At 42.8% G+C, this 24039-nt stretch overlaps 1 protein-coding gene across 1 annotated transcript in view; it reads left to right on the forward strand.

Moving 5' to 3' along the window:
• Positions 1 to 24039, forward strand: part of LTBP4 (latent transforming growth factor beta binding protein 4) — a 343681-nt gene that overhangs the window by 60710 nt on the left and 258932 nt on the right. The window contains exon 4 of the mRNA XM_077482606.1: positions 16916 to 17112. Coding sequence (XP_077338732.1) covers positions 16916 to 17112 — 197 coding nt within the window. The remainder of the gene's footprint in view (positions 1 to 16915; positions 17113 to 24039) is intronic.

Below are 24039 nucleotides of genomic sequence, written 5' to 3' on the forward strand. Positions count from 1 at the left end.
GACAGACTTAACAATTGTGGCATACACCCATGTGCAAAATAAAGTTCATCCACAAATGGAAAGTGTTTTCAATCGCTGGTGAGCAAACAAGCTGTATTGAATCCACCACCACTAAAGATAAAATCACTGCTTACCAGATGTTCGTGATCCCCCATTACAGAGGATCAGGGAAAGCATAAATTCAGGCAATTTCCAAAAGACCCAAAGCTTGTAAGTTATCCTTGGTAATCAAGCCCGTGGATTCTTAGAATTTATTTGAAAGCCTTACAATACAATTTTATTTTATTTTATTTTTGAATTTATTTCCGAGTGGTATCATGCTTCTGACCACTAGGTGTCACTCTGCTTGGATGCTGAGTGTGTCACCATTGCTGTGATTAGAGCTACTTCGGTTTTCTATTGGGAAGATGATATCCACCAAGGATCTCCAACTCCTTTATGTACTGGGACCGTTGAGGTCTTATTACATATTGGATACTTGGACACTCCTATAAACTTAGGATCCTTTTGTTTATACTATACGAATTTTGAGTTTTAGTTGTGCAATGAAGTCTCATTGCGCATATTGGTGGGTTGTCCTGTCCATATCTCGCCACTATGCAATACTACACCTCGCAATGCATTCATTTGGTCTTGCGCAGTTTTGTTTGTGGTTTGAGGCTCAGAACGAGGCTTGGTCAGGTTAATGTGCTATAAAGGGAGGTGACACAGCATGCCGCCTGTGCCCCCTGGACGATGTCATTCTTTTACGAAACGCGTAGGGAAGAGCGACGCACTGACGTCACCTTGTGTTCGTTGTTTGATCAGAAGGACGGGTATGTCTGTATGTGTCCGGTCGGCACTTCAGATTTTAAGCGTTCTACCTTGATGTTACATTGTAAGTGCGATTCTGTTTTTATAAGGCTTTCAAATAAATCCTAAGATATTTTACACTATTGGAGCACTTATTTCTTTTATGGTATGGCCACGTACCCACGGGCTTGATTACCAACGGGGCGATCCGGAGGTTAGTGAGAATAACTTACAAGCTTTGGGTCTTTTGGAAATTGCCAGTGCCTGACTTTCTTTACGCTTTCCCTGATCCTCTGTACCGGGGGATCACGGACATCTGGTAAGCAGTGATTTTATCTTTAGTGGTGGTGGATTCAATACAGCCTGTTTGCTCACCAGCGATTGAAAACACATTCCTTTTGTGGATGAACTTTATTTTGCACATGGGTGTATGCCACAATTGTTAAGTCTGTCACACAGAGACTTTCTTTGATGCAGTGGGACTTTTTTACTACCCTGTTTCCCCGAAAATAAGACCTAACGTGATTGTTGGTGATGGCTGCAATATAAGCCCTACCCCTTAAATAAGCCTTAGTTAAAGTCCTTGTAGGTCTTATTTTCAGGGTAGAGCTTATTTTGGGGGAAACAGGGAAGGACTTATTTGGGGGGTAGGGCTTATATTGCAGCCATCACCGACAATCACACTAAGTCTTATTTTCGGGTAAACAGGGTATTATTTTTTATGCAATTACAACTGTGTTATTAATTTTATTTTTATTTATTGATGTATTTTAAGATAGCCATTATCATATATGGTTGTTTAATCACATTCAGTTTAATTTTCATCTATTGAAATTATTACGCACATAGATATGTGACCGGTTTTCACTGGGGATTATATTTATACACACTAATTTATGGTTCACATTTGTTAATAATTTAGATTTAGCGCAATTCTATATTTTTCTTATATCTTTGTTACTGTTTTGGTGTTATACAGGAGAATTGCTGCTTTTATTTTATATCAGATTTTATTATCCTTATTTACACACATAGATATGTTTTCACTGGGTGTTATATTTATACACACTAATTTATGGTTCACATTTGTTATTAGCGCGATTCTATATTTTTCTTATATCTTCTGCATGCGAGCTCAGCGGGACAGGGTGCGTTTACATTTTTTTTTCTTATTTATTTTACCTTTTACTTTTTATTTTTGCACTGTTTTAGAAAAAAAAAAATCTGTCACTTTTATTCCTATTACAAGGAATGTAAACATTCCTTGTAATAGAAAAAAAGCATGACAGGACCTCTTAAATATAAGATCTGGGGTCAAAAAGACCTCAGATCTCATATTTACACTAAAATGCAATAAAAAATAAAAATAATTTTGTCATTTAAAAAAATTTAAAAACAAAAATGCCCCTTTAAGAGCTATGGGCGGAAGTGACATTATGACGTCGCTTCCGCTACGGCAGTGACATGGAGATGGGTGGGGGCCTCGATCGCCTCTGCTGCTGCAGACGGCTCCGGTAAGCGGTGAAGGGCACCGGATCGCGGCGGGAGGGGGTGGGCTATCTCAAAACTGTACTCTCATCTTATATTGATTTCTATCCTGCCATTGCAGGTACTCAGAGCTAGGTGGGTGCAGATTTAGATTTGGAGGATTGGAGGGGTGTGTGGGGTTTTCCTTTCCAATCTTTGATATCCTTGTGAAATCGCATAATCCAATAAAAAACAGTATACAAAGAGCGTATATCACGCCACACAGGCATAAAGAGATAAATCCTCTGTACTCTTCAGAGTGTTGGCGATGTGGAGCAATTCAGGGGCATTTTACACATATTGTTTGGACTTGCCCATATATAGCTATTTTTTGGGTGGAAGTGTTGGATTTATTGAACTCTATCACTTCCGCTCCTCTACCAGTCTCAATGTCTGTTTGTCTATTGGGTTTGGTAAAGACTATTTTTCCAACATTGTCTGAGTGAGTGCTTGCCAATATAACATTATTTTACGCAAGAAAAGCTACTGCTTTGCATTGGAAGAAACCTTGTCCCCCCTACGCTCTCATATTGGAAGCAATTGGTAAACAATAATCTTCCATTGTATAGAGATACCTGTATGAATAAGGGTTGCCTTAGTAAGTACGATATAGTGTGGGAAAAGTGGCTGGATAAGCTGTATACAGTATAGAATGCCCATGGGGGCTATTGTGTATATGTGCGTTCAATTTTCGAAATTGTACTATTATATCAATGTGTATGATGGTCTGTTGTGTCTCTGTGTGTTTTTGCACTGTGTGTGTTTGTAACTAAGAAATTTAATAAAAAGAATTATAAAAAAAGAGAAAGTGACTAAGGCCCCCTTCACACCTGAGCGTAGTGCTTCAAGGCAGAAAATCACGTGACTTTAGTGCGATTTTGCGGCGGTGTTTGCAGCGGTTTTACCGTGATTTTGCGGTGTTTTTTACAGCAATTTTGTGCAGGGCAAAAGGTCACCAATGTAAAAAAGCAGAAAAACACCCAAATCTGCCTAAAAAAAAAAAAGGTTCCAGAACTTGTTTGAGCTTCAGACGTTTTGTAGCTTCTGGCTTCAGGCGTTTTGGAGTGGAGATGTGAACCATCTCCATAGAGAATAATTTATTTTTTACCCTCCAGCCTTTTGTAGCTTCAGGCTTCAAGCTGCAAAACGCTCAGATGTGAATGGGGCCTAAGTTCCTACATACAGTGGGACCATAGTGTGCACAGGCAGGGTGCCAGGTGTGCCTGGGCATACCCTAATCACTATGTGCAGTTCTGATTCCCCCTACTGCCGGGGCACCCCCCAGTGTCCCCCACCCTCCCCTCAGTGCTGCTGGCTTCCCTCCTCTCTCCCTGGCTGCTGCGAGGGATATTTCAGGATGGAGAGAAGCGGGGAAGGGGCTAGTAAATATGTAATTTATTGGCCCCTTCCTTTTCTGAATGAACACATTGAACACGCGCGCTCATTGTGTCCCTTATTGTGTGTCCACTGCGTTTACTATGCTTCATTTTGTGAATGAACAGGAGGACGCTCAGCACAGAGCACTTCCCATCCATTCACTGCCAGTGTAGCTGAGGCTGCAGAGAAAGGTGTGTGTGTTTGGGCTTTTGGGGTGCACATCCTAATGCAATAGGCACCTATGAGTGGGATCATGGAGAGCAAACAAAGCCACCCTCTAACAGGAAATCGGATCACAACAGCTTTTGAAATGCCTACATCACCTGTTTTTTTAGCTCTGAGGAAGGGGGAGTGCTGAGCCTTCCGAAACGCGTTGGCTGTTACACAATAAAGATCTTTTACAAGGGCTATACAAACTGGTGTGGTGCCTCCATGCTTTAAAACTCCAGCAGCAGCATAAAACAGAAGATTGGAGATTTTAGGAGGCTGAGAACGATAGAAGGCACATTTTTGAGTTATGAATACATACTTGAATTTATATTTTTTTCAATTAGAGTCACTCTTAGGCTTCATGCACACAGACATATCTATCCGTACACCTGTACATAGGGCCATCTTTTCCCCGCATGGGAGGTACAGGTGTTCTGTGTATCCGCATGCAGGCAGTCGCATTCATATCTATTGAGATATCTATTGAGATTGAGATGCAGAGGTTGCATATACAAGCTGCTGGTCCCAATTTGATATCTGTGTGGGTGTGTGTCTCCAAACACTGGTGCATCTCATGCTGGCAAAGATGGCTCTTTGCATGGGTGTATGAATGGGTCAACCCCTGTAAATGAGGCCTTAGGCTCCATGCACACTGGAGCTCATAAACTGACATTTTTTGGAGGTGGGTTTTTTTTTTTTTAACAGCCCATCAACTCCATTCTATGTTATCCTGTGTCCATACATGGATTTTTTTTTTAGCTTTTATCAGCATTGGAGTTTATGGGCTGTTCTCTAAACGCCATAAAATCACGTTCAAAGTGCCGTTTTCTGACCACAAAAAAACGATAAAAACCGGCAAACGCTGGTAAACATGCATAAACGCTAGTACAAAACGCTGTTAAAAGTGCGTTTTTCAACCAATGTTTTCTGCCAGCAATCTGGCATCTAGAAAAAGCTTTTTTGAGCTCCAGTGTGCATGAAGCCTTAAACTTGAGTATCTTTGTTAGAACAGAAGACTTGATTTGCAGAGCCAGTGGTATTGCATTTACCATAACTGACCAGCAGAGGGCAAGATTGCACAAGTCTTTAGTGGTTACTCTCTGATAACTAGTAGCAAGGTACTTTATATATGTATTTGACTTGTTTGCTTTTTTCTTGCTTTAACCAACCAGCAATCAAAACTACATGTGTTATTTAAAGTGAATTCCAAATCTGTCCTAAAATTGCAGCATTTTGGGAAAAAAAAGAACCCTTTCCCTTTTCTATTGTCCTGCTTGTTTTTCCAATCCTATCCTATCCCCAAAATAGTTTGGATGTTAGGAGTCAAGCCATGGTGCAAAGATTGCTGTCATGTGTAAAGGTATGCAGATTTATCGATGCAACCCACCAATCAAGATTGCTGCACATTAATTAAATAAATGTATTGGGGTTGCGCAACCTCTATATTGCGTCAAAACATATATAAAACAATCCAATCCATAGACTTATATATACTTTATATCAAAGTAACAAAATAAAATGACAGATAGGTGCATACTGCTGATATAGTCCATATTAGTGGCGGCCCATCGACACGGGGCACCGCCTCCCTAATCCATGCGCCTGGCCCCTACTCTACATGCAGGGCACCGGATGCATGGATTCCAGTGGGGTGTGCTTTTTTTTTTTTTTTTTTTTTTTTTTAGAAGCACGTGATTGGAGCCTGTGGCTCTAATTGGCTTCAAAAAAGAGTGGACCCGAGCCCACCCACTTGTGTGACAATAGCGAAATAATATTCACTACTGTCTTCCTGATTCTCCTCCCGGCCAATCAGGAAGTGGGTCCTGAGACCCGATTGGCCGAGAGGAGAAGCTCTTGTATTGGAAGAGAAGAGGTAGAGGAGGAGGTGGCGCAGAGAAAGCCACCGTGAAGCTGAGGAGATAGAGGATGAAGCCGCCACTCGGAGGAAGCAATGTCCACAACCTAGATGCAGGACTGGTGACCACCCAACCGACAGGGGGGGGTGTGTGTGGGTGTTCCGACCGACCTTGTGGTGGGTGGATTGTTTGCTGCCCCCCCCCCAAAAAAAAAAAATATAGCACCAGCCACCACTGGTTCATATTCAAAGTGCACACAATATATTCATGTACATAATAGTTCATAATCCAATACAGTTGGTCCTGGGTTCCAAACAAGATAGGGACTGTAGGTTTGTTCTTAAGTTTAATCTGTTTGTAAGTCAGAAGAGGTACATTTTTAAAGTGTAGCTTCAGCCAAAAAAATATTTTAATTTGGATATCATAGGGAAGGGTTAACACCCCTGTAATGTTTGTTTTTCCTGTCTGTGCCCTTGTTCAGAAGATTTCACCTCACTTTCTGTCTCAATAACAATTGGATTTTAAAAATGTTGAGTTGTTGTGGAAATAAGTCATCGGTGGAGGTACCCTTTTCCCATAATAACTCTTACAGGAGTGAATTTCCCTTCCTAGGGTTAGATATCCCCTCACTTCCTGTTGTCTCCCTTTGTTTTTAAGTAGGAGTCATTTGTAAGTTGAATGTTTGTATAAAGGGGACCACCTGTAGTGCATTAATGTGTGTAGCCCCCTGTTCCTAAAATTGGGGCTGTAGTGTAAATTTACTTTTTTGCTGAGCTGTAAACAGCTCAGATTGATCATACATAATTTATTTGGTTCTGTTCTAAATTTGACTGGGTTGTGCATTTCCCACTGTTGCCAGAAGGTGTCACTGGTACCACAAGACAGTTTGAGAATTACAACTAGGTTGAGCTGTAGTGAATATTCTTTTTCTGGAAACAGCCCAGTAGGAGGTTCCTGGCCGCCATGGGCGTCCGCAGGTAGGGGCAAGGGAGGGCAAGCGCCCCCCCCTGGAATCAGGGATCGGATCCCCATCACCCCTCTCTGTCACCCTCTCTCTCTCTCTCTCACCCCTGTCTTTTTCACCCCCCTCTCTGTCACCCCCTGTCTCTCTGTCACCCCCCTCTCTCTCTCTGTCACCCCCCTCCTCTCTCTCTGTCACCCCCCTCTCTCTCTCTGTCACCCCCTCTCTCTCTCTGTCACCCCCCTCCTCTCTCTCTGTCACCCCCCACATGTATGCAGTTTGAAAGTCTCTTGTGCCATGTCCGCAGTCTCTTGAGCCATGTATGCAATTTGACAGTCTCTTGGGCTATGTATGCAGTCTCTGGTCATCTCTTGTGCCATGTCCGCAGTCTCTTACAGTCTCTTGAGCCATGTATGCCATCTCTGACAGTCTCTTGGGTCATGTATGCCATCTCTGACAGTCTCTTGGGCCATGTATGCCATCTCTGACAGTCTCTTGGGCCATGTATGCCATCTCTGACAGTCTCTTGGGCCATATATGCTATCTCTGACAGTCTCTTGGGCCATGTCCACAGTCTCTGACCATCACCTTTACTACGTCTGTAGTCTTTGACTGTGATAATGTGATAATGACGTTGTCGAAAAGGGTCAGAGCATGGGTGACCTTAAAATGATGCCCCTCCCTGAAAAAAGTTCTGTGGACGCCCATGCTGGCCGCTGTGCATTTTGGGAAGGGGTATTTATTGGACAGATGCCATGTGCTCTAGTCTGTTTGACTCGGGGCCCTTCTGGCCTGAGGCTGCATCGTTGCATCTTCTGCAGTAGGCCCAGAAGCCTGTCTGAGGCCTACTACTCCTGAGGTGGTCCTTAGGCTTAAGTGGAAGAAGCCAAGCTGAAGAGATCCAGGGGAGGACCCTTGCTGGAGAGAGCCAGGATGAAGGCTGGTCTCTCAGAAGGGCCTGGTAACTCACTTGGAGGACACAACTACATCTAACTACCCTTACAGTACCGCCAGGTCCGCTTAAAGGTTCTGGTATTGTCAAGCTGCTCTACAATTTAATCATGGTAATACGCTCCTGGATGCTAAGTTTGTGAGAGAGACTTATCCAGGCATCTGCTGGCTGCTAAGCCAAAGACTCTGATGGCCTCCACACTCTCCCACTCCAGCTCTTCCACCTGATAACTCCTCCCCAGCTAGGTTGGCCCTGGGTATTTAAGGAAGCCTGCCCCCTTCCAATCCAGGTTGGGGATTGGTCAGGGCTCCCTAAAACACCCCAGGCAGCTCCACCTCTCCTCTCTTTCCAGAACTTTCTAGCAAGCTCTAGAGAGAAGAGGGAGGTCTCAGTAATGCTGCCTGTGAGTCACCAGCTGCTACCCTGAGCCACTCCCAGCCCAGCTTAATCAAAACAATCAGGCCTGGCTGCCAACCAGGCCTATCTACAAAAATTCTATCTCTAGCACCTACCTACCTAGAGGGTGCTACAGGAGGAAAGGCACACACCTCCACTCCATATAGGTAGAAGAATGACGATACTCTCACAGCTGGTCTGTGACAAGACAAGCTCTCTGCTAATCTATTTATAGCATCAACCCGAAATTTCAGGCTGCTTTTATCTCCCTTCTTGGAGAACTTGTCGGAAGTTATCATGCTGATAACAGAGGAATGAAGCAACAGAAAAACACGGGACTCTATTGACAGCTCGCCAATTAGCCACGGCACAACAAAAACCCCCCATACCACCGTGGACCTGCTACGTGCTGGCGGTGTCAGATGTCTGAGGGCACCTTATTACACATCTGGTGGGATTGTCCTCGCATTCAATCCTTCTGGAAAGATGTTCACAAACTGATACAGAAAATTACGACCTACAACCTACCCTTCACTCCGGCCCAATTCTTGTTGCACCATACCACTATAAGTAGCACATCTTACCGGAAGTCCCTACTTATTCACCTTATCAACGCAGCAAAACAATGTGTTCCAAGACATTGGAAATCCCAATGCAGTCCTTCCATTAAAGAATGGATTATGAGAGTCCAAGCGATTGCTGAAATGGAAGAACTGATAAACATTTCTAAAGACACCCTGCAAGAATTCAGTCAAAAATGGGCATGCTGGAAACACTTTGAGCCACCTCAGATTTTAAAGATATCTTTCTGAGACCTGTCTGAACGTCACCAACAGCTTCTCTTTGTAGCGAGCTGTCGTTTACTTTTATGGCTACCACTGCTAACTGCATTAAACCTCTCTATGTGGGACAATGTTAAAGTTAATACTTGATTGTACCTACTCGATCTAATTGTCCTCGTTTTGGGCTCCCCCCGCACATCTTTCAAAACTCTCCCAGGTGAGATCTGGAACACTGGCTGAGCGATTCCTCCCATCCCCCTTCTTCCCTTTATCTTCCCACTTCAGTGACCTACCTTATTCTCCCTCCCTCCCCGCTCTATGCATAAGGGTACCTTCAAAGGAAATCTGATATTGTTTATTACTATAACCAACGTATTATATAGATACAGTAGCGCTGGTTTTCCTGGATGAGGCCGGACAGTTTATCTAGACATAGCTTTCTTACGAAATTCCTGATTTTTGGAGATTTTAGACCTTGCACAGAAGTACTATTCTTTTCCCTCACCCTTCTTTTCCTACCTGACTATACTAAAGATGCGTTAAATATATGCCGCACCGACACATTATGAGTTCATTTTAGATACCTGCTCTATACATGATCAATAGATCAAGATCTTAATTTATACTGAGTGTACGTCACACGCTGAGTCTCTACTGTATTCAGTGATTACACTTATCTGTATATGGAAAACTTTATAGTGTCCGGTCATGACATGACAATACTGTTGTTGCTCGTTGAATCTCTGCACAAATGAATGCAACGTTGGTTTATATTCTTAACTTGACATGTACGTGACTATGTATGTATGCTACCCTGTTTACCTCAATAAAAAAAATTTGAGAAAAAAGAAAAAAAAAAAAAAAAAAAAAAAAAAACACGGGACTCAATGCCTTGGAGAGAGATAAGTAAACACTACAGATAGATGTGCCTAGGTCAAATTTGATGATTTGGGTTTACATCCACTTTAATTATTAATTCCTGTGTGACAACATGTAGACAAATGGTGTGCTCCCACCTCTTTGTGACACCTAAGTGCTTCCAGTGCTCTCACCTTAGTGAGTAATCAAAAATGCCTTTTGATTACAATTGAATCATTCTACATCTCTGTTGGTTTGGCCCTGGCCCAGTCCTAGAAAATCTTGGTAATCTGTGGTAGTGGTCCCTTTAAGGCGCTGTCCAACCGAACCAAAAAAGATGAAGAATGATTTAATTGTAATCAAAAAGGCATTTTTGATTACTCACTAAGGTGAGAGCGCTGGAAGCACTTAGGTGTCACAAGGAGGTTGAAGCACACCATTTGTCTACATGTTGTCACACAGGAATGACTATGTAAAGTGATTGTAAAGGTTCGTTTTTTTTCTTTTAACTAACAAACGTGTTATACTTACCTGCTCTGGGTACAGAGCAGCCCGATCCCCCCTCTTCTGGGTTCCCCTGCTGGCGTTCCTGGCTTCTCCCCTTCATCGGGTGCCCCCACAGAGAGACATTTTCCATGGAGGCACCTGTGTGGGCGTGCTCACAAGTCCTGCTGCTGCGTCCATTGACACAGACAGCAGGACTCTGCCCCGCCTCCTGGCTTCCGTGTCACTGGATTTGATTGACAGCAGTGGGAGCCAATGGCTCCTGTTGCTATCAACCTATTCAATGAGCCCAGCAGCTAAAGCTGCTGGGCTCATTCTCGTCGCTGGAACGGATGGGTTCAGGTAAGAAAAAGGGGGGTCTGGGGGGCAGCTGCAGCACGAAAGGTTTGTCACCTTAGTGCATAGAATGCATTAAGGTAAAAAACCTGGAGACTTTACAACTCCTTTAAAAAGCAAGTGGATTATACACGTTAATTCACTATTGGATTATGAACTATTATGCACGTTATTATTTTGTGTGCACTTTGAATATGGACTATATCAGTAGAATGCACATCTCTGTGATTTTATTTTGATTACTTTGATATATATCACTGTCTATTGATTGAATTGTTTTATATATGTTTTGACACAATATAGAGCTTGCCTTACCCCAATACATACCTTTAAAGCAGTGCTCCAGCCCCCCCCCACGGGTCAGCAGCTACACATACTGTCATATTTTTTATATTAGGGCACCTACCTGTCCTGGAATCCACCGATGTTGGCACCCCAGATGATTTTTCAATCGGCCTCTCTCACAAACTTCTGACGTAACTTGCCACGGCGAGGTCTGACGGAAGTGCTTCCCCCTATCCCCCAAAAGGTGCCAAAAGTGGCACCGGGGGGGGGGGGGGGGAGGACGACGACAGATAAGCAGAGCTTCAATTTTTGGATGGAACTCCACTTTAATTGTGGGAACACAGTGGGTGTCTGCGACAACTTGATCACTGTAACATTTTAGCTCACGCACTATTGGACACATCATTGTAGTAAACCGCATATTCAACACAGTGGTAGTGTAGAGGTATTATTTTATTATTATTTTGTCACTGCACATTAATTGAGCTGCAGTGGTACTTTTGACTCCTCTGAGCAACTTTTGAATTTCACCCCCCATTCATTTTTTTTTTCCATAAAAGTTTTTATTGGAAAAAGAGCACCAGACATAATAAAGATACAGTAGGTACAGTAACCACAATACAAAAATTGCATTTCCATTAATGTAGTTACTTTTTAACCACCTCAGTACAGTGCAGTTACACCCCCTTCCTGACCAGACCAATTTTCAGCTTTCAGCGCTCTCACAGTTTGAATGACAATTACTCAGTCATCCAACACTGTATCCATATGAAACTTGCGTCCTTTTTTCCACACAAATAGAGCTTTCTTTTAGTGGTATTTAATCACTAGTGGGTTTTTTATTTTTTGTGCTATAAATAAAATAAAACGTAAATTTTGTGAAAAAAATGCCTTTTTCTTCGTTTCTGTCATAAATTTTTGCTAATTAGTAATTTTTCTTCATAAATTTTGGCCAAAATTTATACTGCTACATATCTTTGGTAAAAATAACCCACATTAGTATATATTATTTGGTCTTTGTGAAAGTTATAGAGTCTACAAACTATGGTGCCAATCACTGAAAATTGATCACTTCTGATCAGGCCTTCAGTACATCAGGTGTATCTCATTTCTTGAGACACTAACAAGTCAGGAAAGTACAAATACCCCCCAAATGACCCCTTTTTACAAAGTAGACATCCCAAGGTATTAAGTAAGTAGCATGGTGAGTTTTTTTAAGTTGTCATTTTTTCCCACAATTCTTTGCAAAATGAAGATTTTTTATTTTTTTTAATTTTTTTTTACTAAATTGTCATATTATCAGGTTATTTCTCACACACAGCATATGTATACAACAAATGACACCCCAAAATACATTCTGCTACTCTTCCCGAGTACGGCGATACTACATGTGTGAGACTTTTACACAGCCTGGCCACATACAGAGCACCAACATTGATGTAGTACCTTCAGACGTTCTACGAGCAAAAATTACGCATCTCGTTTCTCAACCACCTATTACACTTTTGAAGGCCCTGGAGTACCAGGACAATGGAATTTCCCATAAAATGACCCCATTTTGGAAAGCAAACACCCCAACGTATAATCTGTGAGGCATAATGAGTCTTTTGAACGGTTCATTTTTTTCCAGAAGTTTTTGGAATATGTGGAAAAAAATTAAAACACATTTTTTTTTTACACAAAATTTACAATTTATAAGATATTTCTAACACATAGCATGTATATAGCAAAAATTACACCCCAAAATACATTCTGCTACTCCTCCCGAGTATGGCGATACCACATGTGTAGGACTTTTACACAGCCTGGCCACATAGAGAGGCCGAACATTGAAGTAGTACGTTCAGGCGTTCTAGGAGCATAAATGACACATCTCATTTCATTCCTACCTATCACACTTTTGAAGGTCCTGGACCACCAGGACAGTGAAATTACCCACAAAATGACCTGAACTTGCACTGTTTAGGAGATATTTCCTATATAGGCTGCCGCCGACGTCATTGGCGCATGCACAATGAAGGAACGGCCCTTTTGTGCCATTTCCCGTGCCATGAGCGATGGCACCCGCGAGCAGGGGTGGCATCATCGCGGCTCCAGCCAATCACAGAACTGGAGCTCACGAACCCAGAAGTAACTTCGGGAAAGATGTCGGCGGTGTAGGCGCCACTGCAGGTCATTGTTCTAAGGTAAGTATTTCATAATGAGCTAGTATGAGATTCATACTAACTCATTATGCCTTTGTCTTTGTTTTGTTTTTTCAGAGGTTTACAACCTTTTTAAATTACATATCCCTGGGCCCCATCAAATCAACAGAGGGGCCCAGGAGGTGGGCCTTTTCTTTTTTTCTTTCTGCAGTTGCACTGCACCTGGGGGGAATGGAAGTGGGGTTAGGGGCCCCATACAGCCTTTTTGATTTTCTAACAGCAGCCCTGATTCCCTACCCTCAAGGAGCTAACAATCTACAGTCTCTATCTGGCATTCATCTATACATATTTCTAGATTGTAAGCTCTAAGGAGCAGGGCCCTCTAGTCCCTCTTGTATTGATTTGTATTGTAAGTGTACTGTCTGCCCTCATGTTGTAAAGTGCTGCGCAAACTGTTGGCGCTATATAAATCCTGTATAATAATAATAATACTAGGGCCAATTTGGACAGGAGCCAATTAACCTCCCAGCATGTCTGGGGTGTGTGAAAACCAACACAAGCACAGGGAGAACATGCAAACTCCATGTAGATAGCGTCCTGAATGGAATTCAAACCAGGCACCCCAGTGCTGCAAGGCTTAAGTGCTAATCAGTAAGCCACTGTGCTGACAAAGATAACTAGACAAGAAAAATTAAACTGTAAATGATGTCATGTGGGTTGCACTCAGTTTTAGGATTTTAGCAATCACATGACTGAGCCATGGTACCGGGAGAATTGCTGTATTCAGAGGATCAGAGGCGTGCTCTCTGCTTAGAACATAATAGTAAGATATACTTCAGGAAATGGTGGGAGAGATAATAATAATCAAAAATCAATAAGGGCTCATTCACACTAGCGGTTGGGAGGTGGTAAAACCCTGCAGTTGAGCTGAATTCTTACCAGCCCCCAATCCCTCTGCTTTAGCTGCTGTGAAGCAAAGCAGGAAATACACCCCCAGTCACTTTCGACAGGCATAGCGTTTCAAGGGCATAGCCCATTCAAGTGAATGGGGTTGCTCTGTGAGTGGCTTGCAACCACAGGCAATGTGCAATAGTGCCAGATTCAACGAGTTAAAGGAGCCGATGAGGAGGTGAGGACGCTCTCTGAAGAGTGATCTGAATGCTGATTGCTCTTCAGAGACCAGAGATAGTGTGAACAAGCCAAAAATGTCTTTAAAGTGTAACTAAAGGGAAAACTTTGTTGCATACCTTAGATAAAGAATTTTAAAACATTTTTAGAAATTAGAATACCTATTAGTTTTTTTATTGCTGTCTGTAACCCCATTAGAGTTTCACCCTCTCAATTTGTCCTGTTTACCATTATCATTTAACGTGAAAGAAAATCCCAAATTTTTAGTTGTCCCCAGAAAAGTAATAGAGGGGAAATCTTCCAATATGGATATTAGTTCTGGTGGGATTCCCTTAATTTGCAGGGATTTCCTCTCACATCCTGTTTTGGCTATGGGACAAAAAGTGAAGGTAAATCTCCCAAATGGGACACAGATGGCAAAAAAAAAATAAAAAATCTGACGAGTTATAACCCCCCCTCATTCAATCCAAAATATATATATTTTTTTACCTATAGTTCTACTTTAACTAAGGCAGGTCATAGATTATGCAATTTTCTTTCTTTCCGCCATGAGTGGAAGGAAAGAAAGTTGCTTGATCCCCCCCCCCCCCAACACTCCTACAGCGCTATTGTGTTCTGCCGGTAGGGAGCGCAGGAAGCCTTCCCTTCTGGCAAAACAGAATGATCAGGGTTGGCATTTATAGCCAGTGGCACTAATCATTAGGGAAAAAACTGTCTGGTTGCACACAAGTCAATTGATAGAGTGACTTGTGTACAACTATGGTGCCCATAAATGGATTGATATTCCACCAGTCCCTACTGAACCAGCCTAATTTTAATCCATGAATGTCTGGCTTAACTCTCTTGCTGGATGAAAAAGTGAAAAAAAATAAAAAAAGGAATTGCCCGTAAAGACAAAAGGAAAGATGAAGGTCCCCCACAGTGCTGTGGTTTAATCCACCAGCCCCTACATTACTACTGTTTCCTGCGGTAACACAGGGGATGGTGGAAGAAACCAACTTGCGCACACCTGGAAATATCTTCAAAGTAAGGAAAATCCCCTCTTAGCCCCTGTACACATGGTCGGAGATTTCGACAACCAAATCCGTTGGATTTTCTCCGTCGGATCTTATCCGAAACTGTTGCATTCACACGGTCGGACTAATTTGTCGAAAAATCCAATCTTTCAGAACGTGATGACGTAATTTAGTTACGATGGGACTACATTCAGGCTAGTAGCCAATAGCTTTGATGTAGGAATTTGATCTGAGCATGCGTGGCACTTGGTCCGATCAAAATTCGCTACACATGATCGGAGTATGTCTGACCGGCCCAGTTGGTCGGGAAATATTTCCAACATGTTGGAAAATTGGGTCCGACGGATATTCGGACGGAATCAGTCCGATGCATACCACACACAGTCGGATTATCCGACGACACGGTCCCATAGGACACATTCCGACGGATTCTCCGACCGTGTGTACAAGGGCTTAGACAGTTGTCACCAGAACAAGTGTTGTTGGTGGTCAGTGCAGTGGAAAGAATACTAGTTACACTGGTAGTCATTGGGAAGAATACTCCCCATATTGATGGGCAGTGGAAAGGATGCTCCTTAAACTTGTGGTAATTGTAAAGAATCCTCCGCCTTACAGATAGCCATAAAGATAATTGCTGCCTGTGGGTACTCAACTTATGCACAACCACTGTGTCCATATATGGATTGAAATTCGACCAGTGCCCGCTTAACCAACTGGATTTCGATCCATAATTGTCTGGCTTAACTCTCTTGCTGGATAAATAATTTTTTACAAAAGGAGTTGCCTGTAAAGATAAAAAGAAAGATGAAGGTCCTCCCAGTGGTGTGGTTTCATCCACTGGCCCCTAAAGCTGGATTCACACCTATGCAGTTTTAGTGCTTTTTGCATTTTGCAGATTTGCACTACAGTCCATTGAACATTGTTTCCTATGGAACATTTTCTGTAGTGCAAATCTGCAAAATGCGAAAAGCATTAAAAAATGCCTAGGTGTGAATCCAGCCAAAGTCACTGCTGTGTCCTGTAGTAACACAGGGGATGGCGGATGAAACCAACTGGCGCACAACTGGAAATATCTTTAAGGCCCCTTTCACACTGGGGCGGTTTTCAGGTGCTACAGCGCTAAAAATAGCGCCTGAAAAAAACGGCTGGAGGGCTTTTACACTGGAGTGTTGCGCTAGCAGGACGGTGGAAAAAGTCCTGCTAGCCGCATCTTTGGAGCGGTGAAAGGAGTATTCACCGCTCCTAAAGTGCTCCTACCCATTGAAATGATTGGGACAGCGCGGCTATACCGCCGGCAAAGCACCACTGCTGCGGCGCTTTGCGGGCGGTTTTAACCCTTTTTTGGGCTCTAGCGGGGGTTAAAACCACCCCGCTAGCGGCCGCATACCACCGCTAAAACGAAGGTAAAGCGCCGCTAAAAATAGAAGTGCTTTACCGTCGACGGCTGCACCGCCCCAGTGTGAAAGGGGCCTAATGGAAGGAAAATCCCCTCTTAGACAGTTGTCACCAGAACAAGTGTCCCCAGTGCAAGATTTCCCTCTATTTTCTATTCTGGTGACATCTATATTTTTGGAGATTTTTCCTTACTTTCAGCCCCAGAGATAATGATCTTTAGGGCTCACACACAAAGTAAATGTCCCTAACGGGTCACAGACAGCTATACAAACCTGACAGCAGTTCTAACCTATTAGCACTCCAAAAATAATAATGTTTTGACCAACTTAAGCAATTTAAAAAATTATAATGTTGAATTAATAAATGTATATTAATTGTTGATACTGATTTTCTCAGGGTGCATGAGCTACAGTCCATTCTGCAAAGGAAGGGGTTTTCAGCAAAGGATAAGATGACCACTTTACTTACAAAACATTTGGAAACACAGAAGACTCAAACAGCCAAGGAGAATGAGAAAGGGAGATTGCGGACCCCCAATGCTTTACGCACCTCGAAAGGAGAATTTAATATTCACAGGCAGATCCAGAATAGTGGTGAGTGTGCATTTCTTGATGATACTGTATTTCAGATCAGCGACTAATAGTTCTGTACACACAAACGTACAGCCTGTCCTAAAATGTTAACATTAGTCTCGCTGGGATGAATAAGTCATGAATAACATAATGACTGAAATACTTTTCCTGGAGAAAATGTTGTTCCAGGTTCCCATCAGTGCTGACCACAAGTGTGGATGTCTAGGTACTTGATCACATGATCTCTGGTGAAGGGTTGGGTCAACCAATCTAAGCTTTGATTGTACCTTTCAGCAAAATGACACGAGCGGGTGCCCGGGCTCTCATATATATGGCCAGTAATGAAGGGAGCCTAAAGCAGTTTTTTTCTAGGAAAAATAGTACTTTCAGCCCTTCTGTAAATATTTCTTTCTCCATACCAGGAAAACTGTCAGCATAATTTTAGATAGAGTGCATAGAGGCTAAAGTGGTTGTAAACCATTACATATATGTCAGGCGATACACAGAGTTTAAACAAATCCTCCTACATAAGTTGTATTTGTTTATATGCAGCATTCTCTGCTCCTAAAGCACACATTTTACACAGTGTTTCTGAGCTCTAGCAGGTATTAAGGTGAAAAAACTTTTTCCTTTACAACCTCTTTAAGTACCCCCTCCCAGAAGGCACAGCAAGAGTGACACTCCCACTGCGCTGGTTCCGAGAGAAAGTAACCTTAAAGCACCCAAGCAGACTGTGTTTCCATACCTGCCAGAAGTGACAGCGCCCCCATGGCCAGGCAGAACACTCTGTAGTCCAGTCAGACTGATGCTGAGGTCAAAATTTAGAGTAATCATACGCAAACCAAACTGCGATTTAAGCGTAACATTAAATTTCAAAAACGCATAGCGCGTGCTCTTCAGGAGCCGGTGCTAAAGTAGTGATTGCATTGTTTATAAAGTACAAAGAATGCACAGAACTATTTCTTCCTGAAGTCCCAGCCAGCAGTAATGCATATGTCCTCATTGCACTAACTATAACCCTAACACTAAATCTAATAACCACTCTAACCCTAATGCTGAACTCCATGTATGATCTTTGTTGCATAGTTACATTGGTCTAGCTTGGCACTATTTAAATATGTATATCTCATACCTGAGAGTCCACTGGCAAAGCTGTCAATCACTGTAGTAGTCGGAGCCCCTATATGTCAGAGGCCGCCCATCACATCAGTTTCCCCCATCACCTCATGATGTCAGAGTCCTCCCAACACAGAGCCCACAGGCCCATAGTCCCCTCTTCATATCAGAGCCCTACCTTTTTGGCACCAGCAATGCATCCAAGGACAGGAGGTGATGCAGGTCTAGGGGGGGGCAGCCCTGTATGCTAATGCCCTGGATCAATATCACGAGGCTAGCTATCATGTATACTGCCCTAGAGCATCATTGGTTGTTATGGTGCTAGTGGGCAGCCTTCCTGCACCATGGCAACTAATGACAAAGATCCAAGGCAAACTGGGTCTTGTGCTGTTGGCATCCCAGGGGAACCCAAATGCCCCCCCAGGGTACTGCAGAACCTGGGTTGAGAAACACTGATTTAGTTAACTAGACTCCAGCTTTAACTAAACATTACTTTTGGAAATAATGGCCATACATTGACAATAGAAATCACAGCACTATCCACCTCCAAATATACTGCAAGAATCTTCCAACAGATTATACAGACATAATTAGTACTATTAAACCAAGACCAATGCTTCTATGTGATAAGTTCAGTATAAAGTGCTCAGTGTCTCATAAGTGCAAAGAAATGATAAAAAAATTGCTCATGATTAAGATCTGTGCTCGTGCTTCAAAAATCACTTCTTGTGACCCCCCCCCACAATATTCTCCTACGCTCACCAGAGATATATGACTCTAGAAAAAGAGTCTAACAAGCACCTGGTATTCTCCAAATGTGGCCAGTTTCAATGGTCCAATACACTTCAGTGGATGCAGTATAAACGCCTCCTCCAATTTTTGAGCAGCCCCAATCATATAAAGTATAAACCAAACGTAACTTAGCAGGCAAGGAAAAAAGAATACCTTCCATAGTATAATTCCATTTATTAAATAAATAAAATAAAATCCAATGCACTCATATGCTTTTCTCCTTGGGTGGTACATTACCTTCCGAAAGACCTGGACAGGCAGGGCGGTTTTTAAGGCAGGGCAAAAGGGGCAGCTGCCCTGAGCCCTGTCATTGTTGTGGGGCCCAAAGCAGCTGCCTCATACTTGCCAACTATCCTGCCTTAAATTCCCTCATCCCTTGAGGTTTATGTCCTGTGCTGTGTCCCAATATCTCAGTGTGAAGTGCTGTTACTAATTCTGCCCAGTTCTGCCCTATTGTTGTGTACAGATGACTCACCTACAGACCCTGTGTTTACATGTAAATTACCGGCATTTATATGTATATAGCAGCCGCATTGATATGTATACCATGCCTCCCTGAGGTCATATCCACAGTAATCTCTAGTAAACCAATCAACAAGCAGAAATTATGTGCTGTAACCTCTAGCAACTAATCAGTGAGCTGTAATGTGTGCTCTAAGCTCTAGCAACCAGTCAGTGAGCGGTAATGATACACTGTAACCTCTGGCAACCAATCGCAATTGCTGCCTGATCTGATTCAGTGAACCGATTTTGAGTCTAGCTGCTATTTATTGTATGTCTCAGAGCAGGTGGAGAGCGAAACTGCATGGGGGGATGGGGGGCCCAATTAAAGTTTTGCCCAGGGTCCAATCAATATTAAAGATGGCCCTGTGGACAGGTCCCTGCTGCTTGCGTTACAGGGTCTCATGTGAAACTCGTCCAAGGATAGCTGGCTTCCCTGAGGGCTCCACCCCATGGCATTCCCCCCTCTTTCCTTAATTTCTTTATTTTCTTACCCTTTCTTCTTTGATGCTCTGGTAATTTTCCTAGCCGTTTCTAAGTTGGTTGTCCAGGTTTCGTTTTCCTGTCTTACCATACTCCTTACCTGACACCATCTATTGAGCTGCTGAACCTCCAGACTTCTGGAGGGGGATATCCTTAGCCATGCAGATGCTATAGGAGGGTAGTGTTACCATTTGTCCTAGATAACTTCATATTCCTTCAGTTGACACTATTATAGTGACTTCCAAGAGTGGGAACCCATATTGCTCATATACATTTTCATGTGATTGCATATTTGTATCCCTATGAAACTGTGGATCTGTAATACTTTCATTTGTACTTGGTGTTCTTTTAATAGCAGTTTATTGTAAAAGCATACCCAGGCACACAATTTGCCCAGAAGAATGAATCTTTAGCATTCAGTATACAGCATGGCCTTATGTCCCTTGATAGTAAAGAGAAGAATCTATCTGTAGGGCATATCATGCACATAGGATATGCATATCCTGAGCAGGGAACATGTACGTGTGACCTTGGCCTTATCAGCAGCCTCGAAGTGAATGTGGAGTTAAGCGCCAATCTGCGTCCTGTCTTTGTTTTTTTCTGTCTGCTCCCAGGACTGAGGTCTGAAAACGCCCAGCAGAAAATAACACCATTCAGATTGATATGAATTTCCTGCAGAATTCCATTAAACCAGGCCGATGACAGACAAAAACTGTTCTTCCACTCCATTCAGGTTATTACCATTCCGATGCCACGAATTGCATAGGCTGATGTCCACATATCAAGCCTTTTGCTCATCTTCTTATAAAGCGAGCCTATTAGCACAAAGTGAAATATGAATTACAGCCTTATGCTATCATAAGGTATATAGAGTGTGTGGCAAGCAGTCTTGCATTAGTTTATTAGGTTGAAGATGTTCTGCTTTGGAGCATGAGTGGGTTCTGGGAAATGGAAGATTCGGGTGTGGGAGCTGAAAGTGACACTTCAAAGAATAACTGATGAATTGGATGTGAGCTACAGAGCAAAGCAATGACAAATTACAGAAGAGATTGTAAATAATGGACATCTGTATTTATACTGAAAGTCTTCCTTAAAGGGGACCTATCACTATGTACAAGATCTATGGTGAGATGCACTACTTGAGGTTCCTCCAGACATAAGAGAATACATTTCCTTGTCTTATGGTCAGATCATGGAACACATATGTGTCTGTAAGCCATCCCTGACATCTCCCTCCAAACCCACTCAAGGAAAAGACTTGAGAGACCAGCTGATCACTAATAATTTTCCCAAGATGAGGGAGATGTTCTTGAGTGCTCCTGCATCATATTCTCTGCTGGAAAAGTGGCACTGTTAGTTTTAGGAGCAGTCATCTTGTAGCGTCCTACTCCCTGCACACTATAATGCCGGCCATACACGGTTCGAATTTCGAAAGAATTTTCTTTCGAAAATCGTATCTAAGAATTTTTGTATGAATTTCACACCATTAGTGGGCTGCAGCAATAGCCGATTTTCATGCAGAAATAAAATTTAAAGAATCGGACATGTTGGAAATTTTTTGAAAAAGTAACAATTTTCTAATAAATGATGGGAGAATTGTGCGAGAAATGTAATAAGAAAAGAAAATTTACGGAGAGAAAAGAAGATTCCTGGCCAAGAAAATTCTTTTCTGTAACAACACGAGGTGAAATTGAAGGCTTGGTCGGCCGAATTTCGAAAATTAATGGTGGCATGATCGGATCACAAAAAAAACAAATTTTCTGATTTTGAAAAGAAAATTCGTTCGAAATTCAACCATGTATGGCCTGCATTAGGTAAGTAGTGTTAGGTCTTAACTTCAGGATTTAGACAAAATCTACCATTGCTGTGGAGTCCCCCATACTGCTTAATTGCTTGTTAAGTCTAGGGATACAGGAATATGGAGAAATACTTACCTCCCGGCTCCAGGTAGCTCTCAGCTGTGATCACATGTCTGCGTTCTCCATGTGTGATGTTGAGTTAATAGCACTGTATTATATGTGATGATATCAAGAAACTGCCCACAGCCTGAAGTGCCAGGGGGAGAATGCCGGAGCCTGCCAGAACAGAATGTTAGCTAAGTAATACTGCCTCTTCAGCTACCCCTAGATGCAACAAGTGCTTATACTTGCAGTAGGTGGGCTGCTACAAAGGTAGATTTTGTCTAATTCCTGAAGTTGAGTATTAGGGCTTAAACAGTATAGATATTCTAACAATGTGTAGGCAGGTGCAGTCTATTTTACTCCACTGTAGGTGACACTTGACCTTGGTTCCTCTATGGTTTCATGGGTTACTGCCACCCCATGTGACTGACAGCCATCTTAGGTCAAGCAGAGCCTATTTAGGGCCTGGCTCTCAGGCTTGGAGCGCATTTTGTGAGTAGAGTGGGAACAGGTCACCTGTCTGACAGGTACCGTGATTAGCTGCAGGGAGAGGTTCCAGATGAGTAGGAAAAGGATAGGGACACCCCATCCTTCCTGGAAACCTCCCCATTTCGGTTTGGACTGGCCAGGCCACATTCTGCCCCCTCAAGACAGACGCTTTTGGCACATTTGAGACCTGCTCTGCTACTGCTGATATATTCTGTGAGTGTTCCCAGTTGGGTGCCTCGCTACCAGATTTTTTGTGAACTATGGGATTCTACATTCATACAATTTCTGTTCTCTGCAACTGGACTTTGAGTGATTACTAACCCCTCACCACGCTGCACCTCCCCACAAATGGACTTCTTTGGTCACTTTTGGTCTAGTACTACTCTTTTGTTTAGTATACCATGGATAGTGTTATATCTGTTTAGACTCCTTTCTCACCACGCCAGCCCATAGCGTCGGCGGTAAAACGACGCTATTTTGTTATATTTGGGGATGCTTTAACCACTTCCCTACCCGCCCATAGACATATGACGTCAGCAGATGGGATCTCCCATCCTGGGCGGGCATCATATGATGTCCTTGGCTTCCCGGCGGTATTGGGGGCGCGCACGCCCGATGGGTCTCCGAGGATTCGATGCGGGTGCCTGGCGGCTGTGATATCCGCCGGGCACTCGCGATCTCTCGTTACAGAGCAGGACCGTGGATCAGTGTGTTTAAACAAACAGATCCACTTCCTGTTAGGGGAGAGGAGACAGATCATGTGTTCATACTAAGTATGAACACCAAGTGGTCTCCTCCCCTACTCAGTCCCCTCCCTCCACAGTTAGAATCACTCCCTAGGTAACACATTTAACCCCCTAGTGTTAACTCCTTCCCTGCCAGTGTCATTTACACAGTAATCAGTGCATTTTTATAGCACTGATCAGAGTGTAAATGTGAATGGTCCCAAAATAGTGTCAAAAGTGTCTGATATGTCTGCCACAATGTCACAGTCATGATAAAAATCGCAGATCGCTGCCATTACTAGTAAAAAAAAATAATAATAATAAAAATGCCATAAATCTATCCTCTATTTTGTAGGCACTACAACGTTTACCCAAACCAATCAGTATAGGCTTACTGCGAATTTTTATTTTTTTTTACTGTAGAAGAATACATATCGGCCTAAACTGAGAAAAAATGTTTTTTAAATAAATTAAATTAAATAAATTGTGTCTTTTTCAAACTTGTCGCTCTTCTTTTGTTTATAGCCCAAAAACTAAAAAACACAGAGGTGATCAAATAGCACCAAAAGAAAGCTTTATTTGTGGGGAAAAAAATTATAAAAATTCATATGGGTGCAGTGTTGTATGACCACGCAATTGTCATTCAAAATGTTACAGCGCTGAAAACTGAAAATTGGCCTGGGCAGGAAGGGGGTGAAAATGCTCTTTGTTGAAGTGGTTAAATAAGTTTAAAGTAAGGTTAAGATAGGATCAGGGGGTGGGGATTCACTTTAACTGCTAGAGTTAAGGTTAGGGATAATTATTAGGACGGGGTCCCCAACCACCGGGCCGTGGGTCATGGCCTCCCTGCAGCTAGGCCACGAGTGCGACGGGCTGGTACGCGGGACCGCGAGTGGATCGGTGGGCAGGTGGGCAACCAAGCGAGCCAGCTGGCGAGCAAA

The sequence above is a fragment of the Lithobates pipiens genome, unplaced genomic scaffold (assembly GCF_037356315.1).
Source record: "Lithobates pipiens isolate NorthernLeopardFrog02 unplaced genomic scaffold, aLitPip1_a1.2 Scaffold_1, whole genome shotgun sequence".
NCBI lineage: Eukaryota > Metazoa > Chordata > Amphibia > Anura > Ranidae > Lithobates > Lithobates pipiens.